Consider the following 16,393-nt stretch of genomic DNA (forward strand, 5'->3'; position numbering starts at 1 on the left):
CCCCTTCCCACGGTCTTTTTCGACCTCGATCCCGAGAAGCGAGTCTTGTCGACCCCTGCAGCCCCCGCCATGCCTCGTGATCCCCTCATCGGGCTCGTCGGGAAGCCGTCGGCGGGGAAGAGCACGACGCTCAACAGCCTGACGGACGCCTCGTCGAAAGTTGGTCGGTGCTTTTGACTCGACGCACTTTGGCGAACATGGCTAAATATACCCCCGTGTGCTCGACAGGCAACTTTCCGTACGTTGCCGTCTCCGCGCACCCATTCGCGCACCCATGTGGGCTGGACTGACTCCCTAGCCGTCGTGCGACACGTCCAGGTTCACCACCATCGACCCCCAGCGGGCCGTCGGCTACCTCCAGATCGACTGCGCGTGCGCCCGGCTCGGCGTGTCCGACAGGTGCAAGCCAAACTATGGCGCGTGCGTCCAGGGCCGCCGGTCCGTCCCCATAGAGCTCCTCGACGTCGCCGGCCTGGTGCCGGGGGCGCATCAGGGCCGCGGGCTGGGCAACAAGTTCCTCGACGACCTGCGCCACGCCGACGCCTTGATACACGTCGTCGACGCCTCTGGGACCATCGACGCAGAGGGCAAGGAGACGAGGGGCTACGATCCCTCCGTCGACATTGCCTGGCTGCGCAGCGAGGTCGTGGCCTGGATCCTCGGCAACCTGATGCAGAAATGGGGGTCCATCCGGAGGAGGCACATGGCCGTCAAGGCCTCGGCCGTCGAGACGCTGCAGGGCCAGTTCTCGGGCTACGGCGCCACGTCGACCGTCATCAACCGGACCCTCGACCGCGCGGGCGTCAAGGAGCCGCTCGAGGACTGGTCCGACGAGACGGTGCACCACGTGGTCAACTGCTTCGTCGACGAAAAGTTCCCTACCGTCATTGCCCTCAACAAAATCGACCACCCCGACGCCGACAAGAACATTTCCAAAATCGCAAAGATGCAGGACCCCAAGACGATTGTCCTCTGCTCGGCCATTTCCGAAATCTTCCTGCGCAAAATGACCAAGCAGGGATACATCAAGTACGTCGAGGGCAGCGAGTTCGTCGACACAAAGGAGGACCTCATCGAGCAGGGCGACCCGACCGGCGGTGGCCTCAAGGACCTCGACGACAAGAACCGCACCCGCATCGAGAACCTCAAGGACATGGTCCTGTACCGCTTCGGCTCCACGGGCGTGGTCCAGGTGCTGTCGAGGGCGGCCGAGCTCCTCGGCCTGGTGCCCGTCTTCCCCGTCAGGAACACGACCACGTTTGCCTCAGGCGCCTCCGAGTCCAAGTTTGTCTTTCGAGATTGCGTCCTGGTCAAAAAGGGCTCCACGGTCGGTGATGTCGCGCGCAAAGTCATGGGCGATGCGCCGATCGCCTACGTCGAGGGCGTCGGCAATTTGAGAGTGGCAGAAGACGACCTCGTTGCTGTCGGGAAGAACGACGTAGGTGGAACCTGGAGCTACGCGCCTTTCATCGCTAACCCAGCAGCAGGTCTTGTCGTTCAAGGTGGGCAGGGCTTGAGCGATGCTTGTGCGCTGCAAAGCCCTGTGTTCTGAAAAGAAACAATTTCGTAGACCTGACTGCCTGCTCGCCTTCCAGCCGCCACAATCACCGGCGTTAACATGGACGGCAGGGGATTATTCTAAAGATTTGTCTATTGTGATGCCTACTGCAAGGTGGGCATGTTCATAGACCATCAAGGGCGCTTATCCCTCCCGCATCTGCGACGCCCGTCATTCCCGTGCTCGATCATAACCTTGCCTCCCTCGTCCCTCTCAGCACCTTTGTTGCCCATACAGCTCATGTCGAGGAAAGCTCCTCTCCATCCAGCTGTACCGGCCAGTCTCGCGGCCGCGTGCCGAATATAACGACCACTCCGTGTCGATCACCCAGCCTCTTGAGCCGATCCATCAGTGTCCCCTTGACACAATTCTGGTACATGGTGCTGAGGCGCGTCCTCTTCATGGTCTCCTCCACAATGAGGCAAAAGGCCTCCTGGTTGCAGGAGTTTGTGCTGAGGCTAAGCGTCTTGAGGTTGGGGAAGCTGGCCAAGAAGGAGGGCAGGGGTGGCTCGGAGTCGCGGTGCGGAACCTCGGGGAAGGCGAAGTCGGAGACGCCCAGGCTACGGATGCTGTCGAGGCCACGCAGCCAGTCGTAGCCCTTGAGGAAGTTTGCGCTCTCCTCGCCCAACGGGAGGTCGAGGCTTTCGACGGGGAACACAATGTCAAACGTGTGCAGCTTGCCGCTGGCCACTGCGGCTGCAAAGATTTTCCCCATTTTCTTCGGGCGGTGCACAAAGTGCTTGAGGCGTAGCGATCGTAGATTCTGGAACTGGTTGCGACGCCGTATCGGGCTGCCGTCTGGCTTGGTTAGGCCGTATAGGTCCAGGTCGTCTGCATCTGAAAAGACCTGTTGGGGCAGCACCGCGTCTACGTTGTCCACCGGAACTTCCAGGTCCAGATGCTCGAAGTTCTTACCGGCTTGGACCGAGTTGAGCAGAGTGACATTGAAGAATGTGTCGACCAGCTGTAGAGGTGAGATGCTAGACCTGGGCATGAGGAAGACAAGGACCTTGAGGCCCGTCCATAGCGTGTGCCACGAATCCCTGCATTCCTGCGATGTGTGGCCCGCGAGGTGAAGGTTCTCCAACCTGAGCTGCTCGAGCTGTGGCGTTTTACAAGCCAAGGAAAACTTGCATCTGTTAGTATCCCATGACAGCTGAGTAGGGGGTCCAGTCGAGGCTCACGATGGGGAACGACACCTGCGGCTCCAGTCCTTCCTTGTGCTCCAGGCGCAATATCTTTAATCTGGGAAATTCTGGTAGGTTCCGGCGTCCACACCAGCTTGGGGGAATGCCGAACAAGTTGAGGTACTCCAGGGTGCCCGCGACGCATTTGAGAAAGGCGTCAGGAAGGAAGCCCGGACCAAGGGGGTAGGGACCTTGCGATTGCCACATGTTGCGCTCCCAGCAGTTGTATGTATCCATGGTCAGATGGCAGAGGTTCTGGTAGAGCCCAGGTCCCTCGGGGAAACGGTAGTAGTGCTCGTGCGCGGGCCCCAGCTCAAGATGCTCGAGGCTTTGCGAGTGTCGCAGTAGGGTTGACAGTTTAGCCTGGGACAGCTGGAACTTGCCGGGGTCTCGGATGACAATCCTGCGCATGCTTCCACCGGACCGTCTGACGAGGGCCTGGAGGGCGGATTTGGAGGGCGGCTGAGGAGGGGGCTTTGGGAAGACGAGGAACCTCCACAGTCTCTGGCTGTGGCTGCTCTCCAGGGTCTGTTTCCAGACTTTGCACACGCGAAGGCATTTTCTAGAAGATGGTCATTAGCAAACTTGGTCAGAGTGGAAAGACGGGCGTACACACGTCAACTCGACCACGTCAAAGTCTTCAACTATGTTATGGACGATTTCGAGGGGGAGGAGGCACATGGGGTCCTTGCGTCTGAAGCGAACCTGCAGTGGCTGCAACGCCTGGTGCAATTGCTGATAGCTTTCGTCAACGCTTCGTCTCGTGCGAGCCTGGGGTGAGAGGGGGCAGCCCGTACCTGCAGCTTCCGCGATGAGGACAGGGGAGTGTGCTTGTTGGCATCAACACCGGCGCTGTAGATCTTCCAGGCAAACCAGGCATCCCTGCGAAGGCGAGCATTCTTGCCGAGTCGGAGGTATCCCTGGACGAGTCAGCCATGGACTGAATGACACTGGGGAACGGGTCCGTACGTCTGGCAGGCGAGGCGCGAGCTCCAACATCCACTTGGCGTCCTTTTCGGCGCGTTCAAGCTCATCCATGGCCTCGAAGGTGGCGGCGCGGTAATCGAGCGCCATAATGTGCAAGGCATCATCACACTTGTCGAAGGCCTTGCCCACATCGCAATGGCAGGTAAACATGGCCTCCTCGAACATGGAGCCGTCTCTGTCAGCGACGGCCTCGTAGTTCTTGCAGGTGCACCGCTTGCGCTTCGTCCCCCGGTTGCACGGACAGCGGTTCATGGCCTGCGTGAGTAGGTCAGCATGGCAGGAGAGGCCAAGAGTCGACGGATGGGTGGCTTCTCGTACACGCGTGAACTGCTTAAGTGCACGTTCGTACTTGCGGCGGGCGTAGCAGCCGCGGCCGCTCTCTATGAGGGCTTCCATGTCCATGATTGCGCAGTGCCGGAAAAGGATGCTGGCGGGAGCTCAAATGTTCAGTTGCTTGACAATTGTCGCCGGCGAGGTCGAGGCGTGCGGACGAGCATCTTAAGACTCGTCGTTTGCTCGGGCACCGCGGCTCTCCGAGGATGTTTGGTGCTTGCCGGTTGATGCGTAAAATAGAGGCTTTTGCAGGATATGTGATTCTTGTGTGATTTTCTGGTGTCTTGTTCTGACGAGGGCGCTTGGTCTTGAGATGCTCGAGTCAAGTTTCGAGGGGCGTTGCTGAGTGACTGCCCCTACCTACAGAACCACGCGTTTGGCGACGGTCACGCGACGTCGCTCCTCGAGTGCCGGGCAGCTGGCTGCAACTGTTCACTCTAGGTCGGCACGAGAAAACACACGGTTTCTGGACAATGAAACAATCAGTAGAGCGGATGAAGCCATTTCTTTTCTCTGCCTCTTCCTCTTTTTGCTTGATTCAACCGCGTGACGGTGGCTGGCTGGCTTGGTTCACGGAGAACAAGCCAGCCCCCAAGAGAACAAACCGCGAATTGGCTGCAAGAATACTCGTCACGGCTCTGATGCCAGCTGCGTTCGCATCAATCCTTGATCGCGATATTCCAATGGCATCTGCAAAAACACGTGCAAGGACGGTGGCCATGCAATCGACCGAGATGCCAGACCTCATCTTGGTAGGTTGTTAGTTAACATTAGCAGTCTATCTTTCATCAACAGTAGTACTCGGTTCCGTGGTCTAGTTGGTCATGATTTCTCGCTAACACCGAGACGGTCCCCGGTTCGAGCCCGGGCGGAACCACGTTTCTTTTTTCTTGTCCCTGGCCCTACCCACGTCAGGGCTTTATTTTTCGTCACTTTTCCGTTTATATTGCTTTTTGCTTTTTTTTTTGTAGCTTGTCTTTGTCCAGTGAGTGTGTCTGAGCAAATCGTGGTCAATAACTGCCACTCATCAGTATCGATGCGCGGGGATTGGCACAATTTGAAACGTCTTGAGCGGATAGCACATATGCGTAAACGTCGAGCCATGCCCCGACAAAATCCGGTCACGTCGCCCAAATCAGTCACGATGAGACTAAGCGACCGGTGATCTAATATATATTCGTTTATGAAAATGCCGCTCGTCGCAAGTGTCGTTGAAGGCACTGCAATCTTCACCGTCTAGTTTTTTCGAGTACAGTACAGGGTAGATAGCACCGGGACAGTAAACACCCTCTAATAGCGCCCCAGACAGCCCCCAAAGTCTATGTATATCCATCATGATACGCACACACACACATACAGAGAGACAAGTAATACACGCCGTCGCCTCACGCCGTCGCCTCCGACTCCATCGGCGGCCCCGCGGCGCCAAACTCGAGGCTCTTGAGCCCCAGGAGGCGCTTGACGGCCAACCCCAGCTCAAAGGCCTCGAGCTTGACCTCGACGCGCAGGTGGCCCAGCCAGGCGGCGAGCACCCGGAGCGCGTTGGACGGCCACAGCAGCGAGCCCTGGGCGCGCACCTGGTCGAGGCGCTCGTGGAAGACGGTGCGCGAGCAGTAGCGCGCCAGGATCATAAAGGTGCGGATGGGGCCCTGGCGCGTGTGCAGGCTCTCGTCGAGGCTGCGCGTCAGGTCGTTTGTCTTGAGGATGAGCAGCATGATGCGCGGCACGCGGCTGAGCATCTGCACCAGGTCGACAATGAGGCCCTCCTGCAGCGCCCCGCTGATCGTCTGCTGCTCGTCGGCGGTGCGCGTCTGCAGGATGGAACCCTCGCGGCTGACGATGCCAAAGTCGCGGCCCGTGATGGCCGATGCGAAGAGCGGAAAGTCCTGGTCGCTGATGCCCGCCACCTCGCGCGAGTACGTCTTCATGCGCTCCAGGTCGCCGTCGATGACGGCCAGCCACAGCTTGGCGTACGAGCGCCGCAGCGGCAGGGGGATGTCGCGGTAGAGCCCGTGGTCGTAGAGGATGATGTCGAAGTTGGGCGCGCGCCGGATGCCGCGTCGCCGCCGCGAGTCGTTTTTGCGAATGGCAATGTTGCCGCCGTGCGGGTCGCAGTGCAGCGGCGCGCCGTCGCCGAAGATCATCTCGTTGAAGATGCGGGCCAGCGTCGCCGACACCTCGTCGCGGTCGATGCCGTTGCTGTCGAGGTAGGCGAGATCGTCGGGCCGGCTGCCGGACTCGCAGGCCATGACGAGGATGCGCTTCTTGGCCCAGATGACGTCTGGGATGACGAGGGGCAGCTCGGGCATCTGCGCAAAGTGCGCCTTCATGCGGCGCGCGTTGTCGGCCTCTTCCTGGAAGTCGAGCTCCTTGGGCAGCGACGCCTCCATCTCCGACGCCAGCCACTCGAGGTCGTAGTCGGGGAAGAAGCGCTTGAGCGTCGAAAAGGTGTACTTTGTCAGGGCCAGGTCGAGCGGCGCCCAGGCCTGCAGGTCCGGATGCTGCACCTTGACGGCCACGCGGCGGCCCGAGTCCTTTTCGGTCGCCAGGTGGACCTGGGCGAGCGACGCGGCGCCGATGGGATCGGCCGAGAAGTCGGAAAAGTAGTCCCACAGCTCCTTTTCGGTGTCGCGGCGGAACATGGCCTCGATGGAGTCGAACGACGAGACGGGGCACTGGTCCTGGAGGGGGACAAAGGTGGTTGTCCACTCGGGCGGGAGGAGGTAGTTCATGGCGCTCTGCAAGCCGCCGTCAGCCTTTGTATCGCGAGATGATGTTCAGCCGGGGCCCGTACCAGGTGTTGTCCCAGCTTGATGAAGATGCCGCCGTTCTTCTCCAGCACCTTGAGCGTCCGCTGGGCGCAGCGCTTGTGGCACGTCGCCAGAATCCTGTTCTGCTCGGCTGCGTCGTCGACGGCGGCCTTGGCATTCAACGTGGTGCGATAGCTGGGCGAATCAAGTCAGCGTCGCGCGTCTCGGCCTCCCATTCGCGGCAGCCCTACTCGTTGATGCAAATGGCCAGGGCGGCCACGACGCGGCCCGTCCGCTCGACAGCCTCGTAGCCGCCTTTGATCTCGTCGGTAAAGGCCAGGGCGGTGCCCGCAGCGCCGGCAGCGCCCGTCGACGCGTAGAGCAGCGCTCTCCTGGGCCTGCTCCTCCGCCCATTACCGCCGCCGCCGCCGCCGCCGTTCCCGCGCGAGGAGCGCTTCCCCGAGACAAAGGCAAAGCATCTCGCGCCGACGAGCGAAGGCAGTTGTGCTGGAGTCAATTGGCCTCGGCAGGTCGAGCACGTCCACGGCCGCGCACCGCCGAGGCCGCCGGCGACGCGAGCGAGGACGCGTGAATTCATGGCGGGCGCGCTCTCCTCGGACTATGCGATGGCACTGCCGACAGCGAGGTTCATGAGATGCGACATGCGGGGGACAGTCGAGAGGCTGGGCGTCAGCCTGGTCGGTCCAGGAGCGAATGGGTGCTGGTGATACGGGGCATGTGTCGACATCATCGAGTTTTCTTCCAAGCGGCAAGGCCGAGACGTGATTCGCCGAGGCATCCAGCGAGATCGGGTGCGCACGGAGCCAGTGGGTCACGGCCCCTTCAAGTCCCTCGACGTATTTGTCTTCTCACTTTCCACTTCATTCCTCGCCTCGGCAAGAAAAGAGTGTACTGTACTGTGGCTGCTGTCTTGCAGGTCCTAACCCAACATCCCTACGGGCGTCTTTACATGTTGCAAAGTACTGACGCCTTGCTTGGCTGCTGTGCCACACGGTACGTCCTCGAGCCGCCGTTGGCTGGACCCCTGATTCGCCCCGACATGTGAAGCGCCGACGCCACCGCTTGGTCCCGCTACAGTTGCGCCCTCTTGCACCACGCAGTGCGTACAGTATATGCCTGGTCATCAAAAGCCGTAGGCTAGACTCTCGATGATGCTATAAGGCTAACCTCCTCTACGAGTTCCTGGGAGGCAACATCCTCGCCCTCTGCATCCCCTGCATCACCGCTAGGTGTCAAGAGAAAAGGGAGAACCCAGCGGCGAGCCGCACAAATATTAATGACCGGTTTCATCGGTAGACCGTGGCTGCTCGGGGCGACTCGCTACGAGACCAACAGTTCTAGGGTCACGAGAGCTGTTTCATGAATAATACATAAGTTAATAGTTGGGTATATAGGGATATCTCATGCGTATGTCCTGCGATACCAATGTACGCGTGTGCGCTGATGCCAGCCATCACAAGTCCAGCCAAAACATATACGCCGAAAATGACACCAGAATCAACCTGTGAGCGCTTTACGCCGCTGCCATGCGTTCCAGAATCGCCTCCCGCCTCCTCTCCTCCTCCTTCTCTTTCTTGTGCTCCATCCGCGCAATCGCATCCTCCGTCAGCTCCTGGCGGTCCAGCAGCTTCATGACGTCCTTTTTCCTCGTCTTGCGGTCGCCAGCGGTGATGACCAGGCCCGCGCTCAGATTGCACGTTATGCTGACGCACAGAATCACCGTCGTCAGCGCAAACGGCCGCACGTGGTAGTTGATCCCCCATGTGCACGCGCCCAGCGATATTTGCAGGCACGAGTGGAAGTCGAGGAGGATCACAATGGCCACGAGGAAGTTGAGGGGAAACGAGAAGTGCGTGTGTGTCTCCTGAGGCTTGTAGAAGCTGTGCGACTTGGCCAGCTTCTTTTGGTGGTGCAGCAGGCTCTTGACCTGCTTCGCATTAAGGGGGTAGTAGCCAGGAATATCGCCTCCCGACTTGCCGTCCTCTAAGTTGACGTCGGTAGCATCATGTTGGTCGCCCCCGTTGGCAGTCATGGCCTGCTCATTGAGGATTCCGTGTCCGTTGACGTCCGTTATCTGGTCAGACCGTGGAGACCGCTCGACAATGGTTGGCAAGGGACCCGCTGCCAAGGTGTTGCTCACGGCCTCGTTCCGCACTTCGGGTCGCCCATGGCTCTTCCGTAACCGAGCTCGAGGCGGTTTGCCGGCATTTTTGATCATCCGCGAGTAGCGGAGGACAAAGATCATGTGATACGTGTCAACGGCCCGAAAGGGGGCCAGGCCATCACCCATGATGGCAAAGAGGGCGACGAGGATGCTGTCGATGACATGGACGGCGTACGGCTGCTCCTCGCCAACGTAGATCCAGCCGATGAGGAAGAGGACCCACGCGAGGCCGAAGAGGGTGATGAGGAGGGCGTAGAGGGTGACGAAGAAGCCGAGCGGCCGGCGCACGTATTGGCCGAACCCCTTCATCATGCGTTTGAACTTGGACCGTCGCGAGTGGAGCATGTGACGAACGCGATCGTCGAGCTCCTGCTTGTCGGCGGCGCTCCAGCCGTCGAGGGTTCTGCCGTGCGGCAGAGAGGCGTAGTGGGATTCGGACAGCCGCGAGGTGATGGTCGTGCTTCGCTGTATCGTCGGGTGCTCGGGGGCGGCCGCCTCGGGCGAGGGCTCTGTCTCGGCGGCCTCGTCGCGCTGCGTGTCTGGCACTTCGGCGACTCGCCCCTCGGCAGTCGCGGGTCTCCTGGAGCGCATGTCGGGCTGGGAGAGGACGTAGGTGGGCCGTCTGTTGACCCAGGTGCCGAGGTCGGGGATGAAGAGCGAGTTCTGCACGTTGGTGAGAGTCGAGAGCGTCTGGACTTCGGGATCTGCGGCGTGGACAAGGGTTAGACTTGAAAGGGAGGCCACCGCGGGCACTGCGGCAAGGCAAGCGACTCACCGATAATGTCGAGCCAGTCAACCAGCTCCTCGTGATACTCGTCCTCATGGCGCGTCTCGGCCGAGGTAACACTGCCTGGGTCGGCGGAGCCGCGCCTGGCTTTGCTGGGCCAGAAAAAGCGACTCACCCTGCGGAGACGATTCCCCTTCTCGTTCGAAGGACCGGCCTCTTGGCTGCCCTTTTCCTCATGCTCCCCATCCTCGTCTGCGGCCGGATCACTCGGGGCAATGGACGGTCGTTGGGGCCGAGGGACGGGGACGAGACCCAGCTCGGCCATTGTCGGGCGTGAGCCTTCTTCTGTCAACCGGGGCAGCGAAGCCTGGACCATCCTCCTCGGGCTGCGGGCGGGGCTAGAGATGTCGGGCTGCATCGTCAGCCTGCTCGCGTTTCTGGCGGCGCTGGTAGTATCGGCAGGCGCGCTGGCGGCGCTGGACTGCGAGGCGCTCCGGGAGCGTCCGCCAGGGGCATCGATGTGTTCGGGGCCATGGCTGGAGGCGGCGCGCTCGGGGGAGTTGGGCTGGGCTCGGTTGATTGAGGCATTGCTGAGGCGGATTCGGATGCTGGGCCGTCGCGAATGGTCTGGGCGGGCGGGCGGACGGTTTTCCGAGGGCGTGGAACTGGGCAGGCGGTTGATGGAAAAGGTGGAAAGGCGTGATCGCCGAGAGGGCGCGTCGCTGACGCGATGAAAGTAGTCTTCTGCGGGATCTTCGGGCTGGGGGGTTGACGGGTGGAGGATGGAGGGCGAGAGTCGGGAGAGGGCAGGGCTGGGGATGGGCGGCGACTGGGGACGCGATTGTGGTTGCAGCTGGTGATGATGCTGTGGCGGTGAGAACGAGTGCGACTGAGGCTGCGACTGGGACTGGGGCGGCGGCGACTGGGGCGGAGGCGACGACTGGGACTGGGGCGGCGACTGGGACTGCCCGCCCTCGGCCTCTGCCCGGGGCGGCGGCGTCGGCGTCCGAGGATTCGAATCCATCAAACGCGCAGGCGTTGCCGTCCACAGGCGAGGAAGAAAAGAAAGAGGCGAGGATGCAAGAAGTGAAATCAAAGCAGGCAGTCCAGGCAATAATTAGTAAACAACAAGGCAGCTAAAGGCATGTAGGGGCTCCACTGACCGGCTCAGCCGCTACCACTCCTATTCTCCCCGAGTGACGGCACTCAGTCGGTACTTGGCGGGTCTAGGCGGTGCTGGCGTGGCTGGAGGGGAATTGCATGCCGATCTGCACGCTGACGAGCGCTGTGCTCAGCAGGTGGTGTCAGCAGGTGTCACCGCTACCAAGGCCCTGGTAGACAGGGCGCATGAATCACGGAGGGGCCAGGGATGAAATCAAGAATAACTGGAATTGAGCGAGATGTGCCCAACTCCGATCATGTTCTAGTTTCGCTCGTCGCTGGATCACACACACTTTCCCTCGTTTCTTTTCTTTTTCCCACATCTCATCTCTCTGCCCGATGCCCACGGCCCTGGTGATTCTGCAGCAGCAAGCGCCATGATGTCAGCGATGCCAGCGTCTCACCAATGTCGTCTGTGCAACGCCCTCTACAGACGTCGCCACTCGTCTACCCAGGGCGCCTTGCCACTTTCGACCTCGGCAAGCCATCTATTGTCCCCAAGTACGTTCCTACTGTACTGTAGCCTTTCCTTTGTACTCCCCAGCTCATCCACTAGAGACGTTTAGAACAGGAGGCGAAATAACGGACCCTGCAAGAAAATAGATACATGTCCAAATGGAGCAATTCGATGTGTACACACAGACAACCCGGAGCCCCTTGGCTCTTGTCTGCCTTGATGCTTGTCCAGACGCTGATGGAAGAGCAGAAAATCCCACGTCTCTTACGGCACTTCTCAGTCCGCCCGCTCCGCATGCAACAGCGCGGCCTCGACCGCCTCTTGCAGGTCAAAGTGGAAAAACGGCCGGTTGAGCCCCTGCACCGCCACCAGCCGTGCGCTCCCCGGGTTCCGGGGCACGTCCTTGTCCGAGAGCTGCGACCCCGTCGCCGCCGCCGGCTCCAGCGGCTCCTCGACGTCGTACAGCAGGCTCTTCCGCTCCGCCTTTTCCTCCATGGCCGCCGCCTTAGCCGCGCTGTCGGAGCCCCCGAGGTCCGCGATGCTGAAGATGGTCTTCCAGTGGGCCGGCATCCCCGTCGCCGGGTCCGGCTTCGGCGTCCGGTACCCGAACCCGGCCGCCGCCAGCGCCCGCTTGGTCCACCGGTTCTCGATGTTGGCAAAGTGCCAGTTGACCGTGTCGGGCGCCGCGTATCGATCCAGCTGGTTCCGCACGTCGATGAGCGCCTGTGTCGCCGTCACGTCGATGTTGTTGACCGACGAAAAGTCGAGGATGACGGCCTTGAGCGTCGGCCGTAGATTGGCCTCTTCCGATTTTTGTGTCCGAGGCGCCGTGTCATTCCATGGACGGTCCTGTGACGACGACTCTTCGTTAGCAAAAGTGGCCAAGTGCTTGACGGCGGCTCATCACGTACACCGAGCTTGCCCAACGTGTTGGGGTCCGTCCGCCTCGTCCCCCTGAATATCGTTTCCGTCAGGTGATTCAGGTAGCGTGATGCATTGGGGTAGTTGAAGCCCTCGGCGAACCGGTATATGAAAACGCCCGGATAGGGGCTCTGTATCACGACGCGCGGGTTTGAGCCGTCCTCGTGGTCCAGAGGCAGAAAACCGGTGCGTAGCGAAAGGTCCGACTCCTCGGCGACTGCTTCTTTCTGGGCGTCACCCTCCTCGCCCGTCTTGCCGTTGGAGATGGCCTTGACGGTGCGGATGCGGGCCAGTCCCAGGATTCGTCCCCGGCTGAGGAACAGCCTCCAGATGATGACGACAAAGGACATGCAGACGGTGGTGTAGATGCCGTTCTCAATCGTGTTAAAGACGGTCACCAGGACGCCGGCCAAGAAGATGGGCACCTCGAGCGGCGAAACGCGCCAGAACTGAAAGATGACGCTCGGGGGAGTAATGACGTCGCCGACGGCGTGGATAATGACGGCAGCCAGGGCGGCGTTTGGGATGTAGTAGAAGACGGCCGTCAAGGCGTACAGAGCCAGCAGAACGACACTGGCCGTGATGACGCCGGCAAAGGGAGTGCGCACGCCGGCCTTGGACTTGATGGCGGTGCGGGAGAAGGAGCCGGTGGCGGGATAGGCGCCGAGAAAGGGGCCCAGAAGGTTGGTGACGCCAATGGCAACGAGCTCCTGCGACGGGTCGATGACGTAGTTGTTGATTCGGCCAAACGACTTGGAGATGGAAATGTGCTCAATAAGCATGACGATGACGGCGGCGGGCAGCTCCGAGGCAAAGGCCTTGATGATGTCCGTGTTGATTTCGGGCACGGCGGCGTGTTGAAATCCTGAGGGCGTTAGGAACATTTGATACCCCCCCCTGAAAGCACCACTCACCTCGCGGGACCTCCTTGATGATGCCAAACTTGGGCTTGTTCTTGATCCGGACATTGACGGCAGCGCTGATGGCAGTGTAGAGCAGAATGACAAAGACGGTGCGCAGCGTCGAGATGAAAAAGTACGTCTTTGCGCGGTGCGGCTGGCGCTTGGCCATCTGGGAACAGACGCCGCGGATGAGGTAGAGCATGGCCAGGGCGGTGAGGCCGAGGGCGGCGTCGAGCTTGGTGGTGGGCAGGTTGCGGAGCGAATCGATGATGACGCGGTAGGGGGGGTCGCGCGTGTTGACGCCCGTGATGCCCATCAGCTTGGGCACCTGGCCGCTGAGGATGTTGATGGCGGAGCCGGTCATGAAGGCGCAGATGGCGGGCAGGGGGATGAACTCGACGACCCAGCCGAGGCGGGCGAGGCCGAAGAAGAGGATGATGGCGCCGGTGAGGATGGCGAGGGCCGAGGCGACGACGTGGCCCGGGACGTCGGGGAGGACGTCTTGGGCTTTGAGGACGACGTTGCCCGTGACCTGGGACATGACTGCGACGGGCTGGGGCCGGGAGGTCAGCATGACTTTGTTGTGTGTTCAGTCGTCTGGTGTGAGTGTGCGCTTGGTGTGTGAGTGCGCTTGAGGAGGGAAACATCGTGTCTGAGGCGCCTTACCCCGATGGTTATGTCCTTGGACGTGGCAAAGAACCAGTAGATGAGAACGCCCATAAAGGACGAATACAGGCCATACTCGACGGGCAGCTGCGCGAGCTGCGCATACGCCATGCCCTGGGGCACGACGACGGCGCCAACGGTGGTGCCTTGAAGTTTACACGGCTCCCGTCAGCTGCGCGGAACTCGCCTTTCCGTGAGCAAGCAGACGTGGCAGCATACCGGCAATAAAGTCACCAACGAACCACGTCCAATTGTACTTGCCAATCCAATGGACAAAGGGAAACAAGTTGTAGACGTAGCGGCCGACATCCTGGGCCGAGGGGGCCAGCTCGACGAAGAACTCGTGGACGGTGGGCTCGTGCTCGACGAAGAGGTCGGCGTTGGAGATGGAGGGCACGTCGTCGTCGTGCTTGCGGTCCTTGGGCGCGAGGCCAATGGCCGAGGCCAGCCGGTCCTTGACGGTGCCGACCATGGCCGGTGCTGTGCCGGGCCGGGAGGCGGCGGCGGCGGTCCGGGGGGCCTTTGTTCTTTTGCGGGCTGGCTGTCTGTCTCGGGGACGCGCAGATGGGCCCAGATAAAGCTGACACGCACTGCCGCTTGGGGTTATTCTGGTCCCGGCGGTAAAAGGAAGCGAGGGCGAGAGGGATCCGTGGTGGTGACTGGGAAAATCAAGTCGAGGGGCCGAGGCAAGTTGCAACCGGGCAGGCAAGGCAAGACAAGGTACATGTTTTAAACATCTAAAATGCTACCTACTTAACGTGGCAGAGACCGGTCAGCGAGAGCACGCAGCCGTGCTGCAGGCCCAAGGGATGAGGCTGGACCCGGAGGATGCTGGAGAGCGGGTCGCACCGCGTTTGTCTAAGTGAGCCACCAAATTGCGTGCTCCGACTAGTCCGGGGGCCGGGGACTGGTCGCTTTGCGGAGGGATGGCCGAGTGGCAGACCAGGAACAATCCATGGACAAAGAAACGGGGAAATGGAGGAAGAAAAAGATAAAAAGGGCCAATGGGGAAGCGGTTGCCTTTTCGGCCTGGCTGACATGGATGCAAAACCCGTCCCTCGATAGCGCCCAAGCCGCAGCCGTCTTTGCTCGACGGATACCTAGTGCGAGACAGGAACCGGGGTTTAGGGCTGCCGAGGGTTTGTTGCGGTTTCGAGACGGAGGCTTCGAAATGTAATGGCTCTGCAGGCTCATCTACTCACATCTGGTGATCTTGGGTTGCAACCTTGCCACCCTCCCCGACGGCCCGCTGCCTGTGGCAAGCAAGAATGCGGGTTCCAGACCGGACGGGATGCCCTGGGGGACACACGTTTGGTTTCCAGAAATGTCTCGAGACATTGCTGCTGGACTCCTGGTGCAGCCCCCGTCGCAATGGCAGAGACGGCGTGTATCTGCAGGTTTTGGCTTTCTGCGAATGCTCGTCTGAACATTAACACCGGGATGCTGAAGCAGGCAAGGCAAATGGCGTCATACCGGGGCGTCGAGACACGGTTATGGGGCAGAGTCGCACGCAATGCGCGGTTTATATCGCGGCAGTTTATCTAGCTTTTCTCTCATCGCAAACAAGATGAAGCAAGATGAAACTCAGTGTCGACAGGTACCGTACAGACTAAAGCAGAGTGTGCAGTACATGAATGGAGCTTGCGAACGCCCACGAGGAACGCGTTACACCGACGCCAAGCCAAGAGCTTACCCTGGAGCTTGGCGGACACGGCCATGGGTGTCCAGCCCGGGCAGCTCGCGCTTCGGCCCCAGCATGGAGAAAAGGGCAGCGGACTCGGTACCCTGCACGTCTCGCCGGCGGCTGGTTGTGCATCTTCGCCCTGAGCCAGGATGCTGGGCGCCGACGGGCGGGCTGCTTCGAGGCGAGAGCCAAAGGAGTCAGGACCAACCGCCCTGTCACGAGTGCTCATGTTCACAGCCCTCTCATCAGACGCCAGTTGAGGGGACCCAGATGGAAGGCATCCCGTGTAGGTACTGTAGATGTGTTGGACGAGACCCACGGCATCGAAGCTTCGTTCGCGGGCGATCGGAAGGGGGGGGGGGGCATATGGCATTGTCTGACGGGCGTCACGGGATGCATCCTGGGTGTTTCCCCATCGTCAGCAGACATGCCTGTCATTGTCACCCAATAAGGTAGAGATGGGTGCGGATTGAATGTTCGAGGGCCAGATGCTGACGGCTGGCAAGATGGGGGAGGAAGGAGGAGGTCTGATGCATGGCCGCCGAGGCAGAAGCCAGCGTCCGAGATGTCACTGAGCGCGGCCCAAGTAATGGCAGGTATTTCTGGATGGCCAGCAAGTAAGGAACGAATTGCCCTGCTGATGCCTGGTAGTAGTGGAGGTTTCTCATGGGGGAGTTGGGGAGATAAATATCGTGGACGAACGGCTCCATCTGCACGAAGCCCCATCGATTCAGGGTCAATTTTTGTCCGAGGGCGAGACGCTCCACAGGCTTAAAATAGCGTCATGATGTCGCTTCGTTTCATGGGCCTCAGCACAAAGATGCTTGTTCGGTCGGCTGGTCGGTCGAATTCTGCATGTGGCATTTGTTGTTGGA

At 60.5% G+C, this 16,393-nt stretch overlaps 5 protein-coding genes and 1 non-coding gene across 6 annotated transcripts; 2 read left to right on the forward strand and 4 right to left on the reverse strand.

Moving 5' to 3' along the window:
• Positions 1 to 69: 69 nt before the first annotated feature.
• HRG_00304 (50S ribosome-binding GTPase domain-containing protein) lies at positions 70 to 1,517 on the forward strand (the record flags this gene model as incomplete). Its single annotated transcript, XM_044858775.1, has 4 exons — positions 70 to 163; positions 229 to 238; positions 319 to 1,438; positions 1,488 to 1,517. The coding sequence occupies 4 exons, from the start codon at positions 70 to 72 to the stop codon at positions 1,515 to 1,517; spliced, it is 1,254 nt and encodes a 417-aa protein (XP_044725175.1).
• A 279-nt stretch (positions 1,518 to 1,796) lies between these two features.
• HRG_00305 (Tetratricopeptide-like helical) lies at positions 1,797 to 4,134 on the reverse strand (the record flags this gene model as incomplete). The annotated part of the gene is made up of 6 exons (XM_044858776.1): positions 1,797 to 2,687; positions 2,743 to 3,307; positions 3,362 to 3,480; positions 3,543 to 3,665; positions 3,715 to 3,987; positions 4,051 to 4,134. 6 exons carry the CDS (start codon positions 4,132 to 4,134, stop codon positions 1,797 to 1,799), a joined length of 2,055 nt encoding a protein of 684 aa, XP_044725176.1.
• Positions 4,135 to 4,868: 734 nt separating this feature from the next.
• HRG_12036 lies at positions 4,869 to 4,942 on the forward strand. Its single transcript has one exon. It is a non-coding gene; the product is annotated as a tRNA-Val (tRNA).
• A 508-nt stretch (positions 4,943 to 5,450) lies between these two features.
• Positions 5,451 to 7,413, reverse strand: HRG_00306 (ABC1 family domain-containing protein; the record flags this gene model as incomplete). Its single annotated transcript, XM_044858777.1, has 3 exons — positions 5,451 to 6,803; positions 6,860 to 7,010; positions 7,067 to 7,413. The coding sequence occupies 3 exons, from the start codon at positions 7,411 to 7,413 to the stop codon at positions 5,451 to 5,453; spliced, it is 1,851 nt and encodes a 616-aa protein (XP_044725177.1).
• A 936-nt stretch (positions 7,414 to 8,349) lies between these two features.
• Positions 8,350 to 10,751, reverse strand: HRG_00307 (uncharacterized protein; the record flags this gene model as incomplete). The annotated part of the gene is made up of 3 exons (XM_044858778.1): positions 8,350 to 8,910; positions 8,977 to 9,704; positions 9,776 to 10,751. 3 exons carry the CDS (start codon positions 10,749 to 10,751, stop codon positions 8,350 to 8,352), a joined length of 2,265 nt encoding a protein of 754 aa, XP_044725178.1.
• An 870-nt stretch (positions 10,752 to 11,621) lies between these two features.
• Positions 11,622 to 14,306, reverse strand: HRG_00308 (sulfate permease family domain-containing protein; the record flags this gene model as incomplete). Its single annotated transcript, XM_044858779.1, has 6 exons — positions 11,622 to 11,886; positions 11,950 to 12,194; positions 12,257 to 13,131; positions 13,181 to 13,721; positions 13,835 to 13,980; positions 14,054 to 14,306. 6 exons carry the CDS (start codon positions 14,304 to 14,306, stop codon positions 11,622 to 11,624), a joined length of 2,325 nt encoding a protein of 774 aa, XP_044725179.1.
• Between the last annotated feature and the right edge of the window lie 2,087 nt (positions 14,307 to 16,393).

This window comes from Hirsutella rhossiliensis (assembly GCF_020360975.1).
Source record: "Hirsutella rhossiliensis strain HR02 chromosome Unknown scaffold00001, whole genome shotgun sequence".
NCBI classification, from domain to species: domain Eukaryota; kingdom Fungi; phylum Ascomycota; class Sordariomycetes; order Hypocreales; family Ophiocordycipitaceae; genus Hirsutella; species Hirsutella rhossiliensis.